General features: G+C 42.4%; 1 protein-coding gene across 1 annotated transcript in view; it reads right to left on the bottom strand.

Moving 5' to 3' along the window:
• The window catches only part of LOC108392836 (uncharacterized), a 65,910-nt gene that overhangs the window by 28,410 nt on the left and 22,139 nt on the right, over positions 1-15,361 (bottom strand). Inside the window, exons 2-3 of the mRNA XM_073230485.1 lie at positions 11,356-11,856; positions 5,630-5,673 (exon numbers count right to left, since the gene is read on the bottom strand). Coding sequence (XP_073086586.1) covers positions 5,630-5,673; positions 11,356-11,856 — 545 coding nt within the window. The remainder of the gene's footprint in view (positions 1-5,629; positions 5,674-11,355; positions 11,857-15,361) is intronic.

Here is a 15,361-nt window from a genome sequence, read left to right as displayed (position 1 = left end):
AGAATAGCAATGAAGCAACACTGAAGGAACAAAACAGCAGCAGACTCACAGACTCCAAGAAGGGACTAGCAGTTACCAAAGGGGAGGGGTGTGGGAGGGTGAGTGGGGAGGCAGGGAGAAGGGGATTGATGGTATTATGATTGGCAAACATGGTGTGTGGGGGATCATGGGGAAGACAGTGTAGCACAGAGAAGACAAATAGGGATTCTGTGGGATCTTACTACAGTGATGGGCAGTGACTGCAATGGGGTATGGGGGTGACACGATAATATAGGTAAATGTAGTAATCACACTGTTTTTCATGTGAAACCTTCATATGAGTGTATATCAATAATACCTTAATAAAAAAGAAAGCAGTGTGCCCCACACAACTCACTTAGGAGATGATTTAGTTCACTTCACCAGTGGCTCATATTTTGACTTACTGTTCCTAAAACAACCTAGGTCACTTTAATTACTGAAAGGAAGTTGTAAAGGCCACGTTTCATATTAACCCTGGCCTTTCATTGAGATGTGAGATATTTCTCCTTGACCTCAGTATCAGAAATAGTTCAGTATTTCTAAAATAACTGGATTCTCTTATCTCACAGAAAACACAAGTCCCATAAATGTGGTGTCTTTCTTCTATCAGTTGTTAGAAAACTTAGCCTGCTTTTCAGACCTCCTCTATCAAGGAAAGCTTTTTATTAATATCAACTCTTTTGTCAGACTTATTTTCCTACTTGTATGTCTCCTTTACCTAATTTTCCTCATGTATTTTTAGTATCTTTCTTTAGATATGACCAATGTAAGTCTCTTTTAATCCTTTCCAGGCCAAATATAGGAAGATAGGAATATCTTAATTAAAGGATATATTTATATTGTTCAAATTTTAGACAATAAAGAAAAATTGAAAATGAAATAAACTCAAGGAAAACAATCACATAATTCACATTTGAAATAAAGCATAATAAATTTGTTCCCAAAAGACCCACCTGCTGACATTTTTTAAGAATTCTAATACTAAAAAATGTTTTAAGGCTATAATATGTTTACACATACATATATTGTTATTAATTAGTGATATGTATATATAACAAGTTTAATGATTTTTTTGTGTCATTACCTTTCATTGATTTCTTCATTAATTCCACAAATATTTACTGAGCACCTACTTTGTGCCAGGCACTATTATAGATGTTGAAAACAGCAGTAAAACAGAAATAAATGTGCTCACCTTTCTGGGGAATATATATTAGTAGAGTGAGATTAAAAATATGTTGCCAAATTCATAATTGGGTGGGCATGGTCTTTGAGATATTTTTACACTATGATGTATGGTTAAATTTTAACTGAAGAATAATTGACATACAATATTGTATTAGTTTCAGATGTATAACATAGTGATTTGACATTTATATGTATTACAAAATGGACACCACATTAAATCTAGTTGCCATCTGTCACCATAGAAAGTTGTTACAATATTATTGACTATAATGTTGTATATTACATCCCCAAGTCTTATTTATTTTATACCTGGAAGATTGTAACTAAAAATCCCCTTCACCCTATTTTTTCCATGCTCTCCTAGCTCAACCTCTGTCACCTATCAGGTTTGTTCATTGTATCTTTAAATCTGTTTCAGTTTTTTTTTGTTTGTCTATTTGTATTGTTTTTTTATGTCACACTTATGAGATCATACAGTGTTTGTCTTTGACTTATTACACTTACCATAATACCTTTCATGTTATTGCAAATGTCAAGATTTCATTCTGCTTTATGCCTGAGTTTTAATATTCTATTGTGTATTTATACATTTTCTTTATCCATTCACCTATTGATGGATACTTGGTTGCTTCCACATCTTGGCTATTATGAATAAGAATGCAATGCACATAGGAGAACCTATATTTTTTTCATTTGCTCTAGTTAAATACCTAGAAGTGAAGTTGCTGGATCACATGATTAGCTCCATTTTTAATTTTTTGAGGAACTTCCATACTATTTTCCACAGTGGCTGCACCAATTTTCATTTCCCCATTGTATATTCTTGCCTTCTTTTTATCATAGATTAATTGATGATATAAGGATGGGTTTATTTCTGAGCTCACTATTTTGTTCCACTGATATGTGTGTCTGTTTTTGTGCCAATACCATGCTGTTTTGGTTATTATACCTCTGTACTATAGTTTGAAATGTGGAAGCATGACACCTCCAACTTTCTGTTTCTCAAGATCTCTTTGGATATTTGGGGTCTTTTCTGGTTCCATACCAATTTCAGAATTGTATGGTCTCCTTCAATGAGAACTGGTATCACATTGAATCTGTAGATAATATTGGGTATTGTGATATTTAACAGTAATAATTCTTCTAATCCATGAACATAGCATACCTTTTCATTTATTTATATTATCTTCAATTCCCTTACAGTTTTTAGAATACATTTCTTTCACCTCCTTGGTTGAATTTATTCCTGGGCATTTTACTATTTTTGACACATTTGTAAAAGAGACTCGTTCTTTGATTCCAAAGTTGTTAGTGTATAGAAACAAAACTAATTTATTTATTTTGATTTGTATCCTGCAATTTTACTGAATTAATTTGTTAGTTCTAATAGGTTTTGGTGGAGGCTTTAGTATCCTGTCATCTCAAACAGTGAGTTTTACTTCTTCCTTGCTGATCTGCATGTCTGTCATTTTTCTTGACTAATTTCTGTGGCTAGTACTTCCAATAAAATGTTGAATATATGTGGTAAGAGTGGGCATCCTTGTCTTGTTCCTGATCTGAAAGGAAAAGCTTTTAGCTTTTCACCATTGAGTATCGTGCTAACTGTGGGTTTGTCATACACGGCCTTTATTATGTTGAAGTACATTCCCTCTATACCCACTTTGTTGAGAGTTTTTAACATAAATGGAGGTTGAATTTTATCATATATTTTTCTGCATCTATTGAGATGATCATATGATTGTCATTCCTTTTGTTAATGTGGTGTATCACAATGATATATTTCCAAATACTGAACCGTCCTTGCATCCTTAGAGTGATCACACTGATCCTGGTGTATAATCACTTTAATGTATTGTTGAATTGTTTGCTACTATTTTGTTGAGGATATTTGCATGTATTTTCTTCAGGGATCTTGGCCTGTAATTTTTCTTCTTTTCGTAGTGTCTTTGGTTTTGTGATTAGTTAACTCTGGCCTTAGGAACTCCTCATAGGGTTCCTTTCATATCTTTTGTAATAGTTTGAGGATATGTATTATATCTTATTTAAATGTTTGGTAGAATTAATCTGTGCAGTGTCTGATCCTGGACTTTTATTTTCTGGGTTTATTACTGATTCAATTTCACTACTAATAATTGGTCTGTTTAGATTTTCTATTTCTTCCTGATTTAGTCTTAGAGGATTGTATGTTTCTAGAAATTCAACCATTTATTCTAGGTTGTCCATTTTTTGGTGCATAGATGCTCATAATAGTCTCTTATGATCCCGTGTGTTTGTGTTTCTGTAGTATGGATTTTAACTTATTTTCCATTTGTGATTTTGTTTGGGTCTTCTCTCTTTTTTTCTTGATGAGTCTGACTAAAGGTTTACTAATTTTTTATCTTTTCAAAGAACCATCTCTTAGTTTCATTGATCTTTTATATATTTACCTTGTATTTCATTTTCTTCCACTCTGATCTTTATTATTCCCTTCCTTCTAATAACTTTGGGCATTCTTTTTTCTTATTTCTCTAATTCCTTTAGGTATAGGTTAGGTTTTTAATTTTAGCTTGTTCTTGTTTCTTGAGGTGGCTTGTTTGCTATATACTTCCTTCTTAGATCTGCTCCCATAGATTTTGGAATGTTGTGTTTCCATTTTCATGACTTATCTCCCAAATTTATTTATTTTTATTTGATGAATCTATTTCCAAAATGTTCATATTCCTACTCTGAAAAGCATTGAAATATTGTCCAAAATGTACTAGAAAATGAAATTAGCTCAATATATTTTTAGGTAGTCACAGTTGAATTTGTTCTGTGAGACTGTAAACATTGCATTTATCATCATGTTGAAACCCAAGAAAAATTATTTAAACATATCATAATGGTTAACTAAACTCATTATAGTGAAAGCTTTTGATAAAATATTATTGCCACCTTTAAAATGTAGGTTACAAATACTTTTATAAAAATATTAAAATGTTTACAATATAATATGGATAAGTATAAGATGGGTAATTTTGTTTTATAAAAGAATGGAAAAACTAGAGGAAATACTAAAATGTAAGCAATATTTCCTTTCAACTTTTCTACAATAAGTATGTAATAGATTTTAATAATCTGAAAATGGAAAAAAAATTGTAGAAAGAAACAGAACACCAACTGAACCATACACTTAAAAAGTTAAAATGGTAAATTTTGTCATGTATATTTTATCATAACAAAAAAGAAAAAAGACAACAATCTATCTATAGCAGCAGCAAATGCCTCTATTTACATTTAAAGCTAAATTAAAAATGGAAAATGCATATTTATTATGATGAGTTTAAAAAATTGAGTAGAAATTAAACTATGAAAAAAAACCCCAGAACTGACAAAGTACTCTTTTGTAGTAAATCTGTAAGTAAAAGGACCTCTGAGTTCACCAGATGAATGTTTTAAGCACATTGTTCAAAACTTAATTCTCCTGAATTAAAAGTTTGAGTTCTGTGGTATACTGTATTGATTAGTTTCATGGGTTTCTTGGTTACCTAGGACCTGGATAGTTGTATGGGCTCAATACGAAGTAAAGTTTAATGACTTATGAAGGATTCAGGCATTCCTAATCCATACATTGGAACCTTAAAAGATTGCTGTCACATGTGCAGAATTTAGAGAAGCTATCCTACTCAAAGTCAGTATACAGGTATGGGTAAAATTGCAGTATTTCCAGAATCTCTTGCCTGGCCCTAGTGCATCTCCATTGCAATATGTGTTTCCAAGGGGTAGAGAGTAGTCCATCTTCGTATCAATAGGCAACTACAAGGGTGAGAGAGGGCATATTTAGACTAGAGAGGTTGGGTGGGGCCCTTCTTCTGCAGCTGGGTCATGAGAGACATAGGAGAGCAGAAATGTATGACTGTTTATAAGTAATAAACAGGATTCTCCCACTTTATCTCTCCCTTTGGCTGATTTCAGTTTCAAAGATATTTTGCCCTGGGATTTTCCCCCTGAAGTTACATCTGGCAGCAGTCAGTAGGACCCCTGAACCTGAAATCTTCTACATAGGTGCAACCCTTAGGCAGGCTGTCTGTAGAGATGGTGGGGAGATGCCCGGAAGCCTCCATGTGGATGGCAGGAGGCCCCAGTGGCATCAGTGGTAGAGGTTGCAACTTCACTCAGGAGCCCCCCACCTGTGGAGCTCCCAATTGGGGAGCCTCTAGTGGGGAATTGGTCTAGGGTGAAACACCTCCTAGAGGGGTGGGGCCTACCCCAGAATTGGGGGAGGGAGGAGACTTCAGAAGCTGGGAGTTAGCCCCCTGTGAGGACTGCTTAGAGGCCCTGAGTGGCCATGTAGCATCTGGGATAGTGGGGTGTCTTTTTTTTGAAATAGTGGAAAGTGTTATCGAGGAGAGAGAGAAGGTTACTGAGGAGAGAGAGGGACTTTGGCGGGAGAGAGACATACCTCAGCATTGCTTGGAGGAGATGGGTGATGACCTATAGGATGCCCTGAAGAAAGAGAGACAGTTATTGAAAAGATGGGTCCCGCTCCTGGAAGATAAGTTAGTAGTGAGGGAGGAGGCAGCAGGAGAATCCACATTGCAGGAGGCCATGGGGAAGGGGCAGGAAAGAGTGGTGCCTTTGCACTGGAGATGGTAGAGAAGATGTTGAGAGAGGATGAGGGGGTGGAGCAAAAGGCTGATCTGTTGTCAAGGCCAACAGCACATGCCTCTCCCATATTTAAAGCCCTCCCAGTTGTAATTAAGAAAATAAAAATGCAGCAATAGCGGGCTCCTCAGGGGGGAGGAGCCACTCCCATCCCAGGTTGTGGAGCACTCCATGCTCCACCCCTATACCTAGGATGAGCATCTGGTTTTGGCAGAAGCTCTTGGAACCTCTGTCTACATGGCTTCTGTGTCTCTGGGATATGCATGGGAGTGGAAAACCTTATGTTGGGTTCTGAAATGGGTAGACAACTCACCCTTCCCTCCAGTAGCAGCTGCTAAGTGCCCATCACACCTCAAGGAATTAGGCGCTTCTGGATTGGCTGACAGCAGTCATCAGATCAGTTTGGTCTAATAAATGTGACTTACCATATTTACCCACTAGCTGGAAAACAAACAGAGTTCCAGCAGGTGTTACGGGAGCAGGGCATGAAAAATACCATCATTAATATGGACCCCCCAGGGCCCCAATGACGAGCTGTTCACCATAGGAATGAGAAATCTGGTGCTTCATACAGCAACCCCATCTCTCTTTGGGTCCCTAGTGACTATTCTTCACCCCCACATAGGGCAACCCATAAGTGAGGCTACTTGCATTTTAGCAGATCTAGGGAAGGTTGAAACAGTAAGAGCACAGAAGGAAGTACAGGCTGCAACTGAAAAGAGAGGTCCAAAGGGTCCCATAAATGTTTTGAGGACCCAGATTTGGGTTGATTTGATAAAGGTGGAGGTAGTGAAAGAAAAACTTGCTGGAAAGCCGAATAAGATCTTGTTAGAACTGTGGCACCAATTAAAGGCAGAGTAGCAGTTCCAGCTACTGAGGTCCAGGACATGGAAGCCAGAGGCAAAGCCCCATGTCCGGCGTGTGTCCCTGTAAGACTTCCTGGGGGACAGTACTCAGGATTTGCCTGAGCTCTCACCCCCAAAAGATGATGATTGGGCATCGTGGTTCAACTGAAGGGGGATCAAGGTCCCCACCTTGGGGGATGTGGTGGGGACCAGAGGCCACATGTAGAATTAGCAATTCATTGGTCCCCCATGAATGTGCAGTGTGTCCTGGGACTGATGAACACAGGAGCTGATTTTTTCCTGATTTATGGCAACTGTAAGTGTTTTCCTGGGACCCCTGCTGTGACAGATGGCTGTAGGGGTAAGGCAATTAGAGTGAAGAACGCCTAAATCCCTTCTGGGATAGAGCGTTTACCCCCAAAGGAGTATACTGAATACATTTCTCCCATCCCTGAATATATTTTGGGGCTAGGTACCATGAAGGGCCTGTGGTTATAGACCACTACAGGTGAGTTCAGACTGAGGGTATGTGTTCATTTCTGAGGGGACATGCTAAGCACCCACCTATAGCTCATCCTGTACCTCAGCAGGTGACAAATACTAAGCAGTATAAATTGCTTGGGGGTCACAAGGAAATTGGAGAACTCTACAGGAGTTGGAGAAGGTGGACATCATAAAGCCCACTCATATTTCTTTTAATTCCCCGGAATGGCCAGAGTAAAAGCCAAATGGCTCCTGGCATGTGACCGGGGATTACAGGGAATTGAATGAAGTCACATCCCCTTTGCATGCTGCTGTCCCCTCTACAGCATCCCTATGGACACCCTCAGTCATGAACTAGGGATATATTATTACGTTGTGGTCCTTCCTAATGCTTTCTTCTCTATTGACACAGCACAGGAAAGTCAGGAACAGTTTGCCTTCACATGGGAAGGCCAGCAGTGGACATTCACTGTCCTTCCACAGGGATAACTCCACAGTTCCACCATTTGTCATGGACTTTAGCCCAGGACTCAGCCACGTGGGAGAAACCACAGATGGTGTGGCTGTATCAGTACATTGATGATATTACACTCATGTCTGATTCTCTTGCAGATTTAGAAGGAGCAGTTCCCAGACTGCTGCAACATCTACAGGATAAAGGATGGGCTGTGAATAGCACCAAGGTTCAGGGACCTGGTTTGTCTCAAAAATACATGGGTTGTCTGTTCAGGTAAAACTAAAGTTATCCCAGAAGCAGTCATAGACAAGGTCCAGGCTTTCCCTATCCCTACCACTGCAGCAGTATTACAAGAGTTTTTGGGTCTTTCAGGCTACTGGAGAGTGTTTATCCCACACTTGGCACAAATTCTGAAGCCCTTATACTGGTTGGTATGAAAGGGCATAAGGTGATTGTGATGAAATATGTGCAGCCGTTTTTACTGCTGCTAAGTGAGCAGTCAAGGCAGTACAGGCCTTGAGTGTAATGGACTGAACAAGTTCCCATGAGCTAGATGTTCATGTAATGGAAGATGGTTATGGATGGGGCCTTTGGCAGTGGCTTGAATGCACACACCAACCTATTGGATTTTGGTCACAACTATGAAAAGGAGCAGAGATCTAGTACACCTTGACAGAGAAGCAACTGGCTGCTGTGTACCATGCCTTGCTGGCTATGGAGCTCATCGCCGGAATAACTCCGACCAAGTTAATAACCACCTATTCTATCCTGGGGTGGGTGCAAGACTGGACCCAAAGTCCACGGAGTGGCATGGCACAGATGCCTACACTGGCCAAATGGGGTGCATATTTACAGTAGCATAGTGCCCTTTCTACTAGCCCCTTAAGTGGAGAACTCCACCGTTTATTGGGGCCGGTGACATATACCAATGAAAAGCAAGAAGAACTTGCTTTTGAGCCATTGGTAGGTACATCCTTATCAGGAGGGAAAAGCCCCTGTAACTGAAGATGCTTGGTATATAGACAGCTCCAGTTATGGGCAGCCCCTGAAGTGGAGGGCTGTGGCTTTCCATCCTAAGACTGAGACACTATGAATGGCAAATGAAGAAGGTAGGAGCAGCTAATGGGCTGAGCTGCAGGCAGTATGGCTCATGATCACCCAGGAGTCTTCCGCCATAGTTGTCTGCACTGACAGCTAGGCTGTCTATCAGGGCTTGACCCTGTGGCTACCGACATGGTACCATGCCAACTGGATGGTTGGTCACTGACCCCTTTGGGGGCAAGAGTTGTGGCAAGACCTATGGGCCTCTGGTCAGACTAAGACAGTTACTATATATCACGTGACTGGCCATTTGCCTTTGTCATCCCCAGGGAACGATAAAGCAGACACATTGGCCCAGGTGCATTGGCTAGAAGAAAATCCTGCCTCTGATGTAGCCTAATGGTTACATCGGCATTTGTTGCATGTGGGGCAAAAGACAATGTTGGCTCTAGTGCGTCAGTGGGGCTTTAGTTGACCTTAGAAGTCAGCAGAGCCCAGATGGAGGTCTTGTGTGCTCTAAGATGGACTTACAGAGTCCCGCAGCAATATGGGACAATGGTAAAGGGGCCAATACCCCTTGTCAGGTGGCAGATAGACTATATTGGGCCTCTACCTATGTCAGAAGGATATCGGTATGCCATGACTTTTGTGGACACAGCTTCTGGACTGTTGGTTGCTTTTCCTCCATGTCATGCAGAGATCAGTAAAACAGCAGAAGGAGCCTAGAGTTTCTCTTTGCAGCCTATGGCCAGCTGTAGGTGATTGAGAGCAATCAAGGCACCCACTTTACTGGACATGTGTTACAAGAATGGGTGTAGCAATTAGGAATAAAGTGGAAGTTTCATGTACCATATAACCCTGCCGGGGCAGGCATGATAAACAGGTACAATAGTTGAACTCTGGCTGGAATTCAGACACCATTAGTCTACAGGGCTGTTGAGTTTGCTTATGGACATTGCTATGGCATTTGAATGAGAAGCCCCAAAAAGGAGCCTTGGGCCCTGTGGATATGCTAACACACATTGCTGCCTCTCCTATACAGTTACATGTGCAAAAAAAGAGGAGTTATTGAAGCCAGGATATGGCCAGCAGAGCAACCTCCTGCTGCCAGCCCCAACTGTGTTAAACCCGGGAGACTCTGGTGAGAGGACGTGTTCCTGGACATTTCAACACTTGGACCAGCCATGGCTGGCCCTTCCGGCACCTTGGGGAAAAGGCCTGGAAGTTGGCCTCCTGTGTGTTCCTGGAGTAACAGCAGAGTTCCCCCGAAAAGATCGCAGTAGTGTAGCCAAACACCCAGGAGGTAAGAGCATCTTATAGGGAAGTTTTGTTAGATCTTCATGGCCAGTGCATGTACCTCCCATGGCCCTATATATCAACCCATCTTTAACTCCCACAGGGAGTGTGGTCAAAATCTGGCATACTAGACCAGGATGAGGTCCCATTCCTGCCACTGTCCTATCAGAGGACCACTTTCTTGCATGTATCCTACCTGATGGACAAGATTTGCCTATGCTGGTGTCATTAAAGCATATATCTTATCACCCTTAAGGTTACTTTCTTCTATAGTCCTTGTGGCCTGGATGTGCCCCCCTGGCTGCAGCTGCTGCGCTCTGAACTCCCTACCCATTCAGCTACTGACTGCCTGTGGAAATGGTGAGCTATGGGCTTAATCTGCATAGGACTTAGAACATAGTTGAATTATCTGGATGGAGGATTATCAGGATTTTATTGCTGTTGCTATTGTATGTTACTAGTTTGGTTACAATGCTCCAGTTTCCTTGCACAGGGGCCACTGTGGAAGATGCCAAACACGTATATTGTGAGGTGAGATTTCTGGAAGGGTGGTTTGTGGGTAGAATTGGAATATTTCCAGAATCCTTGCTTGGCCTTAGTGCATCTCCATAGCAATAGGTGTTGCCAAGGGTTGGAGATAAGTAGTCCATCTCCATATCAACAGGTAACTACAAGAGTGTGGGAGGACACATCTGGACCACAGAAGCTGGCTGGTGGCCCTTCTTCTCCAGCTGGGTCGCAAGAGACACAGGAGAGTAGAAGTGTATGACTGCTTGTAAGCAATAAACTGGTTTCTCCCACCTTATTTCTATCTTTGACTGATTTCGGTTTCAAAGGTATTTTGCCCTGGGATTCCTGACCTACCACCAGTTACAAAAGGCTTTGCACTTACAAGATAAATCAAGATCTATTACTATGGAATAACAAACATATAGATACCCATATATGGTTACACAGAGCTTTTATTATTAGAATGCATATAATTATTAATTTAATTATATCTTAATATGAAATGAATCCTACAAACACTTGAGTCAATTTATGTTGTAAGATTATTTGTATATTTCTGTAAGAGAGGCATGCAACTGAAAATACTAAATCTATATCCTTAAGTAGGTGGGAAAACAACTTAGTACATACTGTCTTCACTGGGAACTGTATAGATGGTTCCTTTTTAAAGTATGCAATATAACATGAAAAATTTAAAGGTAAAAAATGGCGACAATACAAATTAGAAGAAAACCAGACTTTAGAAATACGAGTCATTTCATTTTATATGCAAATACACCCCAAAATAAATATATCTCCCAGTCTGCCCGAATTGCTAGACGGATGGGTTTCCTCCTGCACCCTCTCCCCCTTCTGCCTGCCAAGCACAGAAGTTGCTGTAAACCCTTTTACCTGAGAGTCGGCCTGGCCCGAGTCCGTGGAGCTGCGCCAAGGGAAGGCCTGTGACACACAGGAGGGGCCGGGTGAGCGGGACCAGGCCCGGGTCAGCGACGCGCGGGGGCGAGGCCGGCCCGGTGCAACGCGCCAGCAGCCCGCAGGAGGCTGAAAGCGCGGCAGCGGGCGGGAAGCGCAGCCGCTCTGCACGGGCGCGGTCCCTCGGGCGGACCCGTCCCCCCTGCCACGGACGCTGAGATCCGGGGGGCCCGACGCCCAGGCCCCGCTGGGAGCAGCTCGCTGCGGGACCCCCGCGTCTCCTCCGCAGACGCGAGCGCCAGGCGCCCGCAACTTCGGCCACCACCTGCGAGCCCAGGGCGCCCGCCTCGCGGCGCAGCTCGGCCGCCAGTGCCGCCCGGACCCCGCTCTCCGCCCGCCCGCCCGCCCGCGGGGCCCCGCTCACAGCCCAGCCCGCTGTCCCTCGACCCCCGCGAGGACAGGCCGGGGTTCTGATTTCATCTGCGAGCAAAGAGAAGGAAGAGGACTTCTCAAATTGAAAACAAAATAGAGCGGCCAGGGGAGGGGCGGCGCGGGAAGCAGGGGCGTGGCCCGGCCTGCCCGGACCCTCCTTTCCCGGGGCGGGAGGCCGCTCGCGCTCCAAGTTCGCACCCCGCGCCGGGCGCCCCGCCGCTCAGGTCGCTGGTCCCAGAGGCGTCGCGACCCCGTGGCCTGGGCCTCCGGATGCAAACGAGGGGGAGGGGGAAATGAGGAAAAAGTTGTCGCAGCTCTAATGGGGAGGTGAGGACACGGGTAGGAGCCAGTGGGCAGTTAGCTCGAGTTCCAGAGGCAGGTTCCAAAGCCTTGTGTGCATCGTATGTCACGAATCACACGTTTTGAGGGTAGGAAGAATGATTCAAATCCATGTCTTTTTGAAATTACTGATTTGATGACCTTTAAACTTGAATGCTTGGCAGTGCTCCACTATAGGGGAAGTCTGGATAGAGGAAGACACTGAAAACAGAGAAAAGTAGAAATATTATAACTAGTGAAAAATAAAAATAAACTCAAAGAAATAGAAAATACAGTAGCAACTTTCTGTTTTCTTTTGTATATATGCTATTGATAGTATGTGGCAATAGATTTTTTAATTGTACTGTATTTTTCATTAGAGATTGCACAGGACATTTCTCAAATGTAGGATTACTGTGCTAAGTAAGGTATAAAACTAAGAAGTAGTAACTAAAGCTATGGAGATCTAAACTCAAGTCTTAAAGCCATGATCTGATAATGTTCCAACTTTGTTAATAATAAGTTAGGAGATAACAACCTCATTCCTTTTTAAAAAATACCTGATTTTACTTGTCTTGATGCTTTTTAGTTTCATCTTTTTCATTTTATTATTATTTTTAATTGGTTGCTTTTAAGTTGCCATAGTCCACTTAGAATTAATATAATATCATTTAGTACAAAATTAAGAAATTTCAACATTACATTTCAGTTTCTCAGTCCTCTGTGTCACTGTTTCACATTTTTTACATGTATGTAAGATATAACATTTTTATGATTTTGGCTTAAAATGTCAGTTGTCTTTTATAGAAATTGAGATGAAAAAAATTACCTTTGTATTTATTCACATCTACACAATTCCATGTGCATTTCATTTTTCCCTGGACCGTTGAGTTTTATATAGTGTCACATCTCTTCAGGCTGAAGAATTTCCTTTTGGATATCTAAAGTGCAGATCTGTTGGCAATAAATTCTCTCAGTGTTTATTATTCTGAAAATATATTTATTTTGCCTTCATTTTTGAAGGTTATCTTTTCTGAACATACAGTTTTGGATTGACAATATTTTATTTTATTTCCTAACACTTTAAAGACATCCCTTTGACCTCCATTTTTATCTCTATCATTGCTTTTAAGATACCTTTTTATTTTTGGTTTTGTCATTTGTCTATGATATGTCATTTTCTTTGTATGTTTTCTGCCTGTTCTGTAAGCTTCTCTTCTTCTATGAATATGTCTGTTGGTATTTTTCCCCAGGTTTGGTTACATTTCAGCCATTTTTCTTTTATGTTTCTTCTCTGCTCCAATTTTTCCCTTATTTCTAGGAATCCACCTGAATGTATGTGAGAACTCTAGATAATGTCCCACAAATTTGTGTTTTCATTCTTTTATTATTTTCTCAGAATTTGTTATTTTTATGGATCTCTCTTCAAGTTAACCTTTATTTCAATTTTTTGTTAAGCCTGCCCAGTGATTTTTCCATTTCAGATGTTACACTTTTCAGTTCTAGTATTTCTATTTGGTTATTACCTTTCTTAAATTTATATTACAATATCATTGATAGTAGTCACCATGCTGTACATGACATCCCCATGATTTATTGGAGTTTGTACCTTCACCTGAAAGGAAAGGAGCGACACATAGCAGCAATTCACCGGAGAGTTCTGCTTTATTAGGGAAAGGTGCTGGGTTATATAGGAAGGGGCATGAATTGATTGAGGTGTCACTTCTACAGGGCTGGTGGCTGTTGGCTAGGTGCTGGGATTGGGAGGGGGGCGAGAGGTGATTGGGCTTCAGGTGGCGCCGACGGGAACTGAGGACCCCGAAGAGAAGTCGGAAGTTTGCCATCTTACTGGTGGGGACCCTTCATTCCCCCCTTTCTCCTCTATGGGTTTGTGGACGTTTCTTTCTCTCTGGCTGCTTCCTGCTGAACAGGGGCGGAGAAGGGAGTGAGGGCTTGAGGATTGGGAGGAAAGGGTTGATAGGACTCCCCACAGTAAGGACGAGTAGATGTGGACTTCTTCAGGTTTGGAAATCAATGAAGGTTCCCTGTAACCATAGGTTGAGGACCTGTTGATTCCAATGGTGCCAAGAGGATATGGGTGTCAGGAGCCAGGCGTCTGCGGCCATTGTTTCCAGGAACAGTTTCCAGTGGAGAGAGGGGTCCATCTCAGCGTGTGGTGAGGAGGTCACCTGAGGGTGAGGGATCTTCTGTGGCCAGAAGCTGATAGTTCCTGAGTAAAAGCTGGTTGAAAGCTTGATTAGAGATTTTTCCGACTTGGGATTTGATGAACTTTATTATACAGGGTAAGAAGAGACAGGCGAGAAGAATGATTATTATGGGGCCTGCAATGGGCCAGAGCCAGGTGAGGAGGGGGTTTGTTAGTATTGAAGAGAATGGGTTGGAATTGGAAGCAGAGTGGAGGCTGGAGGCAAGGTCGGTGAGTTTGGTAATGTTAGTTTCTACAATGCCGGAATAGCAGCACTCTTCCCAGAGGAAGACGCAGGTGCCGCCCTTCTCGGCTGTAAGCAGATCTAGGGCCCGCCGGTTTTGAAAGGTGACTTTAGCTAGCGAAGTGACCTGTCTTTGGAGAGAGGCTAGAGAATCGGCAGTGGATGTCAGGGCTCCCTCAAGTTTGGCGTTGAGATCTCTAACTGCCTATAGAGAGTGACCCAAGGCTTCTCCCGAAAACCCTGCCCCAATGGCTGAGGTGATCAAAGAGCTACTGACCATGATGGGAAGGAAAGCAGCTCTTTTTGTGCGCAAGGGCAAGGGAGGTAGGAGCTCAAGGAATTCTGCCATGCTGTAAAGTGTTAACTGTGGGATTAGGGTGATGAGAATGCAGGGTGTATCGGAGTTGAGAGGCAGTGAGTTGAAAAGACTGCCATTACACCAAAAGAAGTGTCCCGGTTGCATAAAAGTCTTAGAGCCGGAGGTAGGGGTGTAGATAGAGACGCAGTGAAGTGCACTGGAGGGGGGGTGTAGTTGGGCCTACACAGTGGTGGATGGTGAGAGTATCTGCGTATTCTGGTTCCCATAGGGGTATGTCTGCCAGGGGGCAGAGGGGTTGTCTTTCTGCATGGAAGGAGTAGTTGGAAATATTAAGGAGCACGGCGGCCAGCAGTGGGCGCTGTAGTGATGCACACAAGAAGCAATTGGCTGTGTTAAGGGTGTGGTTGAGAAAGATGGTGGTGTCCTGAATGAGCTGTAATGAAGAGTAGGAGAAATGGGAAGAGGG

The sequence above is a fragment of the Manis javanica genome, chromosome 3, assembly GCF_040802235.1.
Source record: "Manis javanica isolate MJ-LG chromosome 3, MJ_LKY, whole genome shotgun sequence".
NCBI classification, from domain to species: domain Eukaryota; kingdom Metazoa; phylum Chordata; class Mammalia; order Pholidota; family Manidae; genus Manis; species Manis javanica.
The sequence above is the reverse complement of the archived record's forward strand: the minus strand, read 5'-3'. Positions and strand labels throughout refer to the sequence as shown.